Genomic DNA, 14187 nt, shown 5'->3' with positions numbered 1-14187 from the left:
TTGTAATGTAATGTAATGTATGGCCCATAGTATTGTACTTCTCAGTTTTGACACTAGGTGGCGCCACGCCCCCCACCCTAAGCTACGTGATTGAGGCGCACTGCCAACAGTCCGCTCCAGGGCAGGGGGGCGTGGTGACATGAGTGTCCCAGACCTTCACATTTTTTTCTGTATGTGGCCCTCAGGATAAAAAGTTTGGACACCCCTGACTTAATCTATGCTCTAATATTTTACCTTTAAGCTGCTTTCTTACATTTGTAGTCTGTGGTGAAGGAGGAAGATCTGCCTTCCTTTGGAACATGTTGTTTGATCCTATTCTTTCTGTAAGCATGTATGTGTTTGTCTCTGTCACAGACCTATATGATGACCATGCCCTCCCAGCTACTGCTGCTCAGAGCCTCTTGTGTAAAGCTGCCCGCAAACGTAAGGAGGTGAGGAGCATTTCAACACAGGTCAATTGTAACTGAGCTAAATTTATTCAACTACAGTACCAAACAGTTTTTAGATACTGGCTCTTAACCTAAGTAGATCCATATTAACAGACTTCTCCTTTTACTACTCCATATCTGATGGTTTTGACTACAATTGGGTTATTGCTTTATACAAAACATAGCAAAGCTTTACCTTTTTTACATCGTTGGTTTTTATGCTAAAGCTTCTTAACTCTACATGGTTTATGTGAGATATTTTACATCTGCCACTTACTGTTTCTTATACTAACAATGGATTAAATTACTATATATAATATGAAAAGTCTTGTTTGTTGTGATGACGGGAATTTTCACTAACCCTGCAGAACACCTTAGGTCCATTGAGTTTTTTAGCATTTTAGGGCTCAGTTCTAATGATGGCCGGTGGCATTAAGTTTTTTCGGGTTGTTGGTCTGTCCATCCCACTCTTGTGAATGCGATCGCTCAAGAATGCCTTGAGGTAATGTCTTCAAATTTGGTACAAACAATTATTTGGGCTCAAAGATTAACTGATACGTTTTGCCTTGTCAGTGTGATTTTTTTTTTTTTTTTTTTTTAATTTTTTTTTTTTTTTGGGACACATTTTCACTTGGGCTCAATCACTGATTTGGGTTTTCAGATTTCAAGGACACAATGGCCTCAATAAACATCTTCAACTGTTGATCAGTTGTCACTTAGCCTCAAATATGAAGTGATTAGATATCATTGGTTAAAGTTAAAGCTCATAGTAACCGTATATGAATCTGAAAAAATACTAGCGGAGGTATACAACGGCAGTGCCAGTTTAAAAATAATGTCAATATCATTCTGTGTTCAGCAGCAGGCAGCTGTTACTGAAAAAGTTTGATAAACCTACTGTATGCTGTGTCTGTTTCCTGCTGCTGGGTTGATGTCCTTCTACAGCCCTGTCCAGCGCTCCTTGTGTAATGACCAATCTCCTGGTATCTCCTCCATGCTCTTGAGGCTGTACTGGGACCACATTATAAAATGAAATGCTAAGCGAAGAGCATAAATAATTGTAGCTTATAGATGAAAAGATTGCTCTTCAACATTTATCATGCCAACATGCCCACTGAGAGGCACCCGCATGGGACTAGACAGGAGATTTATTGGAGTGTCTCCCTGCGTCCATCAGGTGGCCCTTGAGAATGCATGCTGATTATGTCTCACAATTCAGCTACGAGTTCTGGAGACTACTGGAAAAATTTCAGGTAATGACATTTGAACCAGAGGGACTACCTCCAGTTTCCAGTAGATGGCGCTTTTTAGCCCTTTAGCCTCACTTGCCAAATATTGTCCTTGATGTGTTTATTAAGCGACTCTCATTGTACATGTCAAGTTTAAGGCCCCGGAGCATGCGCAATGACTTTACAACTGCTGCCTGTTTTTTGGCGTTCCGTCAAAGGTCACAAAATCGGCGTTCAACACAAAGGTTTAATTGTCACAACATGGTATCACCAACATCTCAGGTCCTTCCTGTTACAGCTAGAAGGCGCTGTGACAATTATAGTATATGGCATAAAGATGTGTTCAGGGCAGGAACCTTATTACACATTTGATGTTTGACGGTGATTGGAGCAAAAACATGGAAGTTACAGCTAATTGAAAATTGATGGCGAGACATCGAAATTCGCTGCCACGCCATCGGCACATCAACCTGAAAAAAGCTCCCAAGTTTCATTATATGGCATCACCAAGTCCTTTAGGCTCTCTTTAGAAATACATCAGGTAAACGGGTGAGCTGCAGGACACGGAAATGTAAAACATGACATTTCCTGTTACAACTAGGGGGCACTGAGACTATTACTAGAACTTTCAACAGATCAACTTCAAATTAAGTGAGTATAATATCAACAACATGGAGATTAAAACTAACCTTGATTTTTAAGTATATGTCACATTATGTGACCGTGGCGTTGAATTTTGATGATCCGCCCAAAATTTGGGATTTATTAAAACTCCTCTGTGCATTGTCCAATCAGCCTCAGACCTCTTTCACACAATCACAGTCCCACCCTCAACAGATCCATATGTCGATATTGACTCATCATTACAGCGCCACCTTCTCGCAACAGGAAGTGAAATCTTTCATACTTTGAAGCTCTGCTCCTAGCTGCTTTACAAAATACAGCTTAAATGAGCTCAAGCAAGTCATAAAACCATGCTTAGAATTGTGAACTTTCCTCAAACCGTATAAACATTGAGATATGGTGAAGATTGATCATAAGCTATAGGAGACAAAGTTCTATAACTCCACTCTGCATTGTCCAATCGGCACCAAAATTAACACCTAAGATCATATTCGAGGCCTGAACAGCTCCATGTGTCAATATTAACTCAGGGTCTTAGCGCCACCTACTGATTCACTGTGTAACAGGAAGTCCCTGCCTTACCAGATGTATTAGTCTGTATTTATTGATAGTGATAGCACCACCTACTGATTCTCAGGGATATTATTTGGAAATAGAAATTTGAAAGTGAATAGTTTTTCTTATTTCCATGAGTGATCTCCAGTGTGCTCTGTGCACCTGATGGCACAGTCACGTTCACTGGAGCATGCGTGTGTGCACAGAAAGAAGAGACTGACAAAGATGTGAGAGTTTGTGATGATAGGAACCGAAGAAGGTGTTGATGTGCTGTAAACAAAATCATGTAATCTCCGCAGCAAAATTAATACGTTACATCCTGCCTCTCCCTGCTGCACCACCCCTCACCTTAATCCTGTGGAGAATTTGTTGCTTTGTTGAACGTGTCTGAGCAGAGAACTCCTGCTGTTCTGTGCATTTTTGTAAGGCAAACTGCGTATAAAGTCTGGACCCAGTTCCCAGGTATTGTCACGATAGTTACAATATCATTCTGATGGCGTTTTCAGATTTTAGTCATTTTTGCAGCTCTAGTTTCAAAGAGAAAGAAAATGAGTATTCCCTCTTGCAGAGATATTTTTACCTTCCTCCGGTTATCGATCTAGCTTCCTAACTCAACCTTGGATCATATGCATACTGCAATAGAGAAAAGGGCATGCAGTATTATTACACAGATGTGTTCAATTTGGGTCATCTTCTTCTAACTCGATTCTAGGTACAGTCTTTAAGAGTTAGAGAGGCCCAAAAGTATGACAATCAATACGAAGTGAAAAAGAATGAAACTAATTAAACAAAACAGTCCTAAGCCTTACAAATTGCGCGAGCATGGTCTATGCTAATTTTCCTGCAGGAAAACACTGGAGTTTAATCCACTGCTAGGAAACATTTTATTTGTAAATTTCCTCTACAAAAAAAGATTGCAATTTGCGTTTGAGTAAATGACTCCCTTTTTGGTGGCCAAAAAAATCACACAGAGAAGCCCCAAACCTGTGGATTTTATCTGAGCCTATTTGTAAGCACATGGCCTGAATCCAAACATAAGTGTTTTGTTAGTTCTCTCTGGTTATCTTTTCAGCTTAAATCCTTTCAACAGTATTATTTTACTGATTGTTGAATTACTTTTTTATCTTGCTTTTTAAGGTTTTATTGAGACAACACACAAATCATGTTGTTTTATGAATTGTACTTTGATTGATAACCAGCTGTTATGGCTGTGTGTGGACAGTGTCAGTGCTACCAAAAAGAAGAAGCTGTGACTGCTGTGAAGGGTGGTCTTTTTCCCCCAGATTTACATAAGCTCTTAATAAAACTGAGAGAAGAGAGAGCTAGGTGCTTGAGGCTATGGAAAAGATTGCCAGCAAGGTCAAAAAACCTCACTGTTGATGACTCCTGTTCATCCTGATATTGTATTGTTTTTATCCCCAAAAATGATCATTGCATTATGTGGAGAGCCAGGTATTAAGTTCTAGAAGTTGACTTTAGTTCTCTAACGGTATCCCTAATTTAAGGATTGGACCTGACAAGAATATTTCAGCTTTTTTAGCTCATCTGTGCAGAATCATGTCTGTCATTGGCTCGATTGCTCAATAATCCCATTGGGAGGTTGTGTTTTCACATACCTATCTAACTGGTTGGTGGTTGTTCAATTGTATGTTCACAAGATCATTGATTAACCTCAGAACAGATATCCACAAAACTTTCTGGAAGGATGGGACATGGGCCGAGAAAAAAAAACTTACATTTTGGCAAAGAGAGTGCAAATACTGTCCATTACCAATTTCCTTGAGCTCTGTATAATCTAGTTCTTTGTTCTGAGTTGAAGCAGTCATGTGATGAATAATTTTGAGCTCTTCTCTTGTCTTTTATTTAGTTGGCAAATTACATTGTTCAGGGTTCCTACATCATGGAAAATCTGGAAAAGTCATGGAATTGTTAAATGTTTATTTCCAGGCCTGGAAAAGTGCTTGAAAACAATTAAATCCTAAAGGTTTTGGAGATAAAATTTGTTATATTCATATTTTCATGTCCTTCATTTACGCTGACTTTTAAATAATGCATATGATTTAAAAAGAAATCGGCTCAAAATATAAGCAGGCATACTATACTTTCATACTAATTGAAAAGTTCATTGGGGAAGCAGGCGGGATAGTGCACTATGCCAGGGAAGTGTAGATTTAACCATGCTTGGCTACAAATGGAAAAGTACATGCCATGGGTTACAACAGACAAAGACCTCAATCAAACTTTTGTCTCATTCATTTGTGTAATTTATGGTATTGCTTTGAAATTCTCATTGTTAGCGTAAATAAAACAAATTGTCACTTTTCCATGTATACACAGAATCTTACAAAATATTTGGTCATGGAAATTTAGTTTAAAGTGATTGAAATCTCCCGGAAAAGTCATGGAAATCCATTGGTCAAAATGTGTAGAACCCTGATTGTTGTGACGGTGACTTGTATTTGAGACTCAAGAGGGCAGAGAAATTTGTTATAAGCACAAACTGTATATAAAAAATGGACGTAGCTTCCGGGTCCAAGAGAAGAAACACAGAAAAAAAATGGTTGTTTGATTCTTTATTTTGATTTGAAAATAATTTGACTAGATTAGTAAGTAGATCAATTTCAGCTGTCACAACCTTCACAGGAAAGTGTTTAGTGTAGGGATGCACCGATCCGCTTTTTTCACCTCCGATACCGATACCGATATCTGAGGTTTAGTATCGGCCGATACCGATCCGATACCGATATAGAAAAACAGCGCGAAATTATGGTAACAAACTGCAAGTTTCATTGGGGGGAAAAGACTGGGATCATGAGACTTGACTTAAACATTTCTTTCCTATTTTTTATAAAACAAATAAACAGATATAAATGTACTGAATTACTTATTTATTATATAATTGTGCACCAGTAAAACAATCTTAATCACAAAAATATAGTGTGACTGGTTCAGTCAGTGCAATTAGGGATTCAAATACAATGTAAAACAAAATAAATAATAAAATAATAAAGGAGCTGAAATTGAGAAAACAATAGCTTCACTAGCTTGGTTGGAAGACTTTCAAAATAAATAGCAATCAGCTCTTTACATAGTTTAGTGCAAATGGGAATTAAACATCCATTACAAAAGCATCTGAACCAAACAATATCATCTCTAGCTTGGTAAAAACAAACAAAAACAAAATTAGAGGTAGTACCAACTTGTAACTTGCAATAAATAATAAAGGAGATGAAATTGAGAAAACAATAGCTTCACTAGCTTGGTTGGAAGACTTTCAAAATAAATAGCAATCAGCTCTTTACATAGTTTAGTGCAAATGGGAATTAAACATCCATTACAAAAGCATCTGAACAAAACAATAGCTTCTCTAGCTTGGTAAAAACAAACAAAAACACAATTAGAGGTAGTACCAACTTGTAACTTGCAATAAATAATAAAGGAGATGAAATTGAGAAAACAATAGCTTCACTAGCTTGGTTGGAAGACTTTCAAAATAAATAGCAATCAGCTCTTTACATAGTTTAGTGCAAATGGGAATTAAACATCCATTACAAAAGCATCTGAACAAAACAATAGCTTCTCTAGCTTGGTAAAAACAAACAAAAACAAAATTAGAGGTAGTACCAACTTATAACTTGTAATAAATAATAAAGGAGCTGAAATTGAGAAAACAATAGCTTCTCTCAAGTTTTTTCACCAATAACTGTTGAGGCTTAATAAGTCACACACATACTGACACTCAGTGTCAGTGACCTGCTCAAGCAGATTTCTCAAGCTTCTCAAGCTCAGGCTTAAGCATCACTGGCAGGTTCTTGCTTAGGAAAGCAAGCATTTCTGCTCTCTCGGCTGTGAGTCTGTTTCGCTTCTCGTCCATGATGGTGGAGACTGTGCTGAAAAGCCTTTCACTTTCAACGCTAGTGCAGGGTGCACTGAGGTATTTGAAGGCAGCAGCAGCAAGGCCAGGAAAGCGCTGGCGGTTGACTCCCCAGTATTTGTATGGGTCATCTGTGGTAGGAATTGTTTCCTCTGTAAAATATCCATGCAATTGTACAGCAGTACTAGAGCTGCTTGCTGCACCAGGACCTTCTTCTCGCTCCCCCCGAATTTTGCCAAATTCTTTCATGAAGCCGCTCCTGCTGCTGCTGCTGCTGCTTGGAGTTGCTGCTGCTGTTTCCACTCGGGGGGCCTTTCCTGGTGGCTCCAAAGCCGTTGATGCTCCATCAGCAGTGGTGGTCCTCACATCTTCCTCCAGCTCCTTAGCAAGTGCATCTTTCCCACGCTTGACAGAGTCTGCACTGGTGAAAAATCTGAAAAAATAAAACATGTTGGTTTCAGTTATAAATTCAGCAAACTAGCCTAATACTTCTTGAAATGAAAAAAAAAAAGATCACATATGCAGTTATCCTTACTTTAAATTTCAAATATGTTATTACTGTATGTTACATCTATAATGTCTGTATAATATTTAATATTTATATGTTCTAGTAAAGTCAAATAATCTTTCTCACAAGTGAAATCTCTTACAAAAAGTTTACAGTCTCACCTGTCCTTGTATCTTGGGTCCAGCAGTGTGGAAAGTACATACAGATGTTCGTCTTCCGCGGTGCTTAGGCGCTTGTCAACAGCTTCTAAGAGCGTCCTTTTCATGGTTTTAATCCCAGAGTCAGCCTCGGTTTCCATAGAGAGGATACGTTTCAGAACGGTGACACTTGGGATAACATCAGCAGTGGAGGATGTGGCTGAGCTCACCATCCTTGTAAACTCCTCAAACGGTTCTAGACAGTTCTTTGTTTTTTCAAGCAAGGCCCACTGGTTTGCCGTGAGTGTTGTGGGCAGGTCATGGTCAGCAGTATAAGTAGACAGTGCTCGCTTCTGTTCCACCAGACTCGTGATCATGAAGTAGGTGCTATTCCACCTGGTTTTGACGTCCTGCTGCAGGCGTTTTTCTTGTAGGTTCATCTCAAGCTGGATATCTTGCAGCCGTGAATAAGCTAGCGGGGAATGTTTGAAGTGTCCAACAATCTGTCTCCCACTTGCAACGGCATCACTCACAGCACGCTGTGATAGAAGTCCCTCGATGACAACGAGATGCATTGTATGTGCAACGCAGCCTAAACTACGCACTCTCATGATGTCCATCCTCTTTCGCATGTTGCTGGCGTTGTCCCTCAGAATGACATGGACTTTATTCAAAGGAATTTGCCACCTATCAAGCATTTCTTTTAGGGAAGCTGCAATCGCGTCACTGGTTTGTGACCCACGGAAGTTTGTTGCATTTAACATTGCACTGTGTGGCAAGAAACTCTCATCCAGCCAGTGTGCTGTTAAGCTCAAAAGTGACACGGGGGAAACGTCAGAGCTCCAGATATCTGTGGTGAAACTCAGAGCTTTGACGTCTTTTAGCCTCTCCAATATGTGTTTGGACACTTTAGCATGCAGTTCAGGTAGAGCCGTCTCGGACAAATATTTTCGGCTTACAATGTCATAACGTGGCTCCAGGTGGCTAATTAGCAGCCGAAATCCCTTGTCTCCAACAACCGACAGCGGTTGCCCATCCATTACAATAAAGTTTAAAATCTTGTCGGTGATTTTGGTTGCCTGCACACTATTCATTGGAAATTTTTCTACTCTTTCCTTCATTTCCTTTAAGGTTAGCTGCTTCGTGCCGGCTCCTTTTTTTTTATTCTGTTCAACGAACTCCGCGTGCTCTCTCACGTGAAATTTGTGTAGATGCTTAATGAGGTTTGTCGTGTTATAACTCGACGCTTTAGAACCGCCCCTCGGAACATTCACCTTGCAGATGTTGCACGTAGCCGTGGAGCTTGTTGGCTGAGGTAACGTGTAAAAGCTCCAGATCGCCGATCCTTTCGCTCGCTCCATTTTGTAAACACTGTAGGTTCCGCACGGCGTGTTGCTTATGGATCGGCCCATTGTCACCGATACCCGATCTAGAAATTTCTTCAATATCGGTACCGATACCGATACAAGTATCGGATCGGTGCATCCCTAGTTTAGTGTGAACAGTCTTCAATCGTAACAGCTAGAACTTTCCAACCTGTAGTTCACCTGGATAATTGTGACTTCTATAACAAATATTTACTCCTATTAACACTTTAAAAGTATGTATTAGATCAGTGGTTCTCAGATGGGGGTACGTGAGATTTTTTTTAAATAGATTTAAAATTAGCATCCATTCAAATATCCTTTAAAAAAAATGTATTTAATGAATATTCAATAAAATATAAGTGTTTAATAAATCAGACACTTATGGCGCAGCGCTGTGTATTACATCTTTTTTTCAACCAAAAATGCTTTGTGCTGGTTAGGGGATACTTGGCTGAAAAAATATTGAGGTTGAGAACCACTGTATTAGATATACAAACTCTGAAGTGTTTATCTAACCTCTGATATTTAAATTTGAAATATGATTAAGCATTACTGAGTACATTTTCCATGTCTGCAGATGACTTGCCTGTTTTTTGCACATTTAACCTTTTCTTCCTTATAATAAATCAAACGGCACACTTTGGTAAATTTATGTTTTAATTTTCATAAAATGTTGTCATAAGACACATAAGGAAAGTATCAACTCATATCTTAATGGTCAATGATTGATTTGATTAAAACCCAAATGTAAAAGGCTTGTGATTAATTTCAAATTCCAACAACGAGATCATCAGTGTTCTTGTATGATCGAATAATGTGACTGTTGCTGCTGTAACTTTTAACAGATGTGCTCCATAGAATCATGACTAGTGAAACAGTTTCATAGATAACTTTATTTCACATTAAACTACATTAATTTATAATCCAGCAGAAAAATGAAATACCGTTTAGTGAGTATAATTTACATTAGAAATGTTTGAATTGAGAAAGAACAATAGTAAAGTAGTATTTTATATACATCTTACAGCACTTGATTCAGTCGTCTTTACTGTAAGAATAAAGTCCAAAGCCTGGAGGAACACAAGCTGCTCTTTAACAATAAAATTGTTTAACAGTGAGTAGTTTGACTGTAACAATGGTGATGGAGAGAAGATGCAAACAGTCCAGGCTGTTATTCATCATGAGTTATAGTCATTACAGTTCATGTAGAAGTTCAGATCATTTCTGACCTCTCTTCATGTTCTGCAGATTAAAACACACTGTAGTATGTTACATAAAACTATTTAACTTTAGCTCATACTTTAATTTCAGCAACCACTCATTACTGCTCTGAAATATGTGTACATGTGCACCACTGGCTTTTCTTTTTTTTTTTTTTTTTTAACTTTTTATTTTAGTCTTTTCACATTTTTAAAGGACATACACACAATACAAGTACAATAACATAAACAATAACGAGGGGGCGCACCAGTATAACAGTTTTATACATATTTTCTTTGATTGTCCAAAGCTTATCCTGATAGTGAAGCGTCATCTAATTCTTCAATAAAGGTAGTCCATTTCTCCCATTTACTTGGGAAAATCGCTCCTCTGGATCTGAGAGAGAAAGTAATTTTTTCCATTGTCTTAATCTGTTTTACTATGTCCATCCATTGTTTGAGGTTTGGAGTGTCCGCTTGATACCAGTTCTTAGTGATTGTTTTCTTCTTCTGAGCAATATTTTACACAGATACAAATCTTTTCCTGAGATGACATCCTTTAAAATACAGAAGTAAAGCACCTTTATATTGTTTGTGACTTCATATCCCAGAATCTTACTTAAAGACAGACATATTTTCCCCCAAAATATCTGAATTTTTGGGCATAGCCAAAAAATATGAGAGTGATGGGCGTTCGTGTTTCCGCACAGCCTCCAGCACGGTTCCTTTAACTGAATTTGCTTACTTTTAATATGTGGTGTTATAAAATAACGAATTGAGTTCCTCCAACCAAATTCTCTCCACTTCCTTGAGCTTGTGGATGAATGCTGTGCTTTCCACATAGAACACCAATCCTCCTGTGATATTTCTATGTTTAATTCCTTCTCCCATTTTGCTTTAACATATCCTGTATTTTCTCCATTTTGTTTCTGTAGGCCCTGATATATTTTGGAAATAGTTTTATTACTCTTTTTTTTATAAGCTTCAACTAGGATTTCAACCACTGCATTACCCTCTACAGATAGTTCTGGTTTAATTTTTTTATCAAAGTAATCCCTAATTTGCAAATATCTGAAAAAATCTTTTTTATTTAGATCAAATTCCTTTTGTAATTGTTCAAAACTCTTGAAGTGCCCACCCTGTGTGAGTGTACATATAGCTGTTATACCCTTGTCCCACCACTGTCTGAAGCCAATATCATTTGTTCCTGGTTTAAATTTGTGATCCAGGGCAGGCCAAGTCAAAATCTTTGCGTCTCCCTCCATTTTGTAGTCTTTCACCATCTTATTCCAAATACCCAGGGTCTGTTTGATAATATCATTGCTGCTTTCTTGGCGCATTTTATTCGCTGTGTCCCCCAACACTGCTTGGATTGGAGAGGTCTCTATGTTGACTTCAATGTCTTTCCATCTGGCTTCATAATGCGGGCAGCTTCCGCATACTACAAATCTAATTTGTGCTGCATAGAAATATTGTCTCAAGTTAGGCAGTGACACACCACCCTCCTCTTTATTTATTTGAAGTGTTTTATACCTGATCCTTGGTCTCTTGCCGGCCCAGATAAACCTAGAAATCAATTTGTCCCACAGCCTGAATTGTGCTTCTGGGATCATCTGTGGAATAGATTGAAACAGATATAGTAGTCTTGGTAGTATGTTCATTTTCACTATATCTATACGTGTCCCCATATCTAGGTTAAAGGCTGACCACCTCCTGACATCTGTTCCAATATTTTCGTTGACCTGTTTATAGTTGATTTCAGACGTGTTGCCAAGAGTTTTTGTTAATGTCACTCCAAGATATTTTAATACTTTAGCCTTCCATTTAATTTTGTATTTTTCTCTGGTTTCTTTATTAGGAGAGTAATTGAAAGTGAGGATTTGTGTTTTTGCCATGTTTAATTTATAGCCAGAGTATTTACCAAAGTCATCTAATATTGCCATCAGGTTAGAAAAGGTTCTATCTGGGTGCATCAGAGTCACAATAACATCATCGGCAAAAAGTCCTATGATGTGTTCCTGTTTTCCTATTTGGATTCCCTTCAGACTGCTATCCTGTCTGATCAGCTGTGCTAAAGGTTCTATAAATATGGCAAATAGAGTGGGGCTAAGGCAGCATCCCTGGCGAGTGCCTCTTTGTAGATTGAAACTATTGGTTAAGTGGCCATTGATTTTTATCCTTGCTGTGGGTTCTTTGTAAAGGCTTTGGATACATTGTATTGACTGTTTCTGAAAACCTAATTTCTCCAGTACCTGATATAAAAATTCCCAATTGACACAATCAAAGGCCTTCTCGGCATCAAGGCTCACTAATACTGCTTCCAGTCCCTGTTTCTGGATGTGATCTATGATATGTAGAGTACGTCTAATATTGTCCTGAGTCTGTCGCCCCTTAATGAATCCTGATTGATCCTCATCGATCAAATCAGACATAACATTTTCAAACCTTTTAGAGATGATTGACGTGAAAATCTTATAATCTACATTTAAAATCGAGATAGGTCTATAAGATTCACATAATTCCTTTTCTTTACCTCCCTTTAGTATCACTGAGATCACCGCCTCTTTCCAAGAGGGGGGCACTTTACCCTCTGTCAGAGTTACATTAAAGGAGTTCAGAAGAAGTGGAGACAATTCCTCTTTAAATGTTTTATACCACTCGCCCGGATAGCCATCACTGCCTGGTGATTTGTTCAATTTTAATCTGCTAATAGCACTGTCTAATTCCTTTTTAGTAATAGCAGAATTTAATTTTCTATTTTGATCTTCTCCAATAGCCGGTAAGTCCAATGAATTGAGAAGTTCTTTCATCTCGTGTTTTTCTTTTGCTGGGGGCTGAGAGTACAGGTTTTCATAGTATTCTTTGAAGACCTTTTCTATTTCCTCCGGTTTAAATAAAATTTCTTTTGTTAAGGGGTCTCTGATCTTGTGTATCGTATTAGCAGCTTGCTGCACCTTAAGGCGTCTAGCCAAGTATTTAGCCGCTTTGGGGCCCGATTCATAATATGTTTGTTTAGTAAATCTCAGTTTTTTCTCAATCTCATTATTTAAATTGTCGTCTATCTGTCGTCTTATAATGTTTATTTGATGTAGAAGGGCTCCATCCTCATGGTTTTTATGTTTCTGTTCCAGTATTCTTAATTGATTAATCAAATTTTTATATTCTTCCTCTCTAATTTTCTTTTGGTATGCTGCCCTTGATAGCAATCTCCCTCTCATAACCGCTTTAACCGTATCCCAAAGAATGGTATCATCAACAGGGCTGTCTATATTTTCTTCTATGCAATTTTTAATTTCTTTTTTAATTCCCTCTTTTGTGTCCCGATTATTTAACATACCTGCATTTAATTTCCAGAGTGAATTTTTCTTCCTTGCCTCCAATTTAATGTTAAGATAGACTATACTATGGTCAGACAGATCAGCTATCCCAATACTACAATCTTGTATTCTATGTCTGTCTGCTGTATTCATAAAAAAGTAATCTATTCGAGAGTAAACGGAATGAGGAGCAGAATAATGCGTGTAGTCCTTCTCTAAAGGGTGGAGTTCCCTCCACACATCAAACATCCCCAGTTCAATTAGTGAGATATTGACAAGTTTTGATAATTGTGTCTTATTTCTTTTAGCATTGGTTGTATAAAGTTTAGGATTCAAGATCATATTAAAATCCCCTGCACAAATCAGGGTCCCTTCATTTTCCAAGACTATAATTTCAAACACTGATTTCAGAAAAGTTTTATCACTACCGGGTGGCACATAGACATTAACCAAAGTAACTATATTATTGTCAATTTTTCCATTTACGATGACATATCTCCCCTCTTTGTCCCTTATTTCTTTAATGAATTCAAAGTTCACACAATTAGAGATTAATATGGCAACTCCTCTTTTGGGGCCATTCTTAAACGTACTATAAAAGGCATTTTTATATCCAAAAGACCCAAGCTTAGAATGCTCCTGCTGAGAGAGGTGAGTCTCTTGTAAATATATCAAGTGGATGTTTTCCCTCTTCATTTTGGTTATTACTTTTTTTCTTTTAATTGGATTATTTAAACCATTCACATTTAAGGACGCTATCCTCACATCACTAACGTGCATCACTTAAGGACAAATAAGAACATCAGTGGCCCCACTAACCGTGCCTGAGCAGTGGCACAATACGAACTAAACAAATAAAACACTTGAGCTAACCGTGCCTGAACAGTGGCAGAATACGAACTAAACAAATAAAACACTTCCAAAAGAAGGAGGGTCTTCTCGTCCTCCA

The 14187-nt window shown here is 38.1% G+C and overlaps 1 protein-coding gene across 8 annotated transcripts in view; it reads left to right on the top strand.

Moving 5' to 3' along the window:
- ipo8 (importin 8) overlaps positions 1 to 14187 on the top strand; it is an 88252-nt gene that overhangs the window by 27540 nt on the left and 46525 nt on the right. For all 8 annotated transcript variants that reach the window (XR_008333793.1, XM_053414584.1, XM_053414583.1 and 5 more), the window contains one exon: positions 355 to 431. Coding sequence is in view for 7 of the 8 variants with exons in the window: in XM_053414584.1 (XP_053270559.1) it covers positions 355 to 431 (77 nt within the window). In the remaining variant the exon portion in view is untranslated. The remainder of the gene's footprint in view (positions 1 to 354; positions 432 to 14187) is intronic.

Source organism: Pleuronectes platessa, chromosome 22 (genome assembly GCF_947347685.1).
Source record: "Pleuronectes platessa chromosome 22, fPlePla1.1, whole genome shotgun sequence".
Classification (NCBI taxonomy): Eukaryota; Metazoa; Chordata; class Actinopteri; order Pleuronectiformes; family Pleuronectidae; genus Pleuronectes; species Pleuronectes platessa.
The sequence above is the reverse complement of the archived record's forward strand: the minus strand, read 5'-3'. Positions and strand labels throughout refer to the sequence as shown.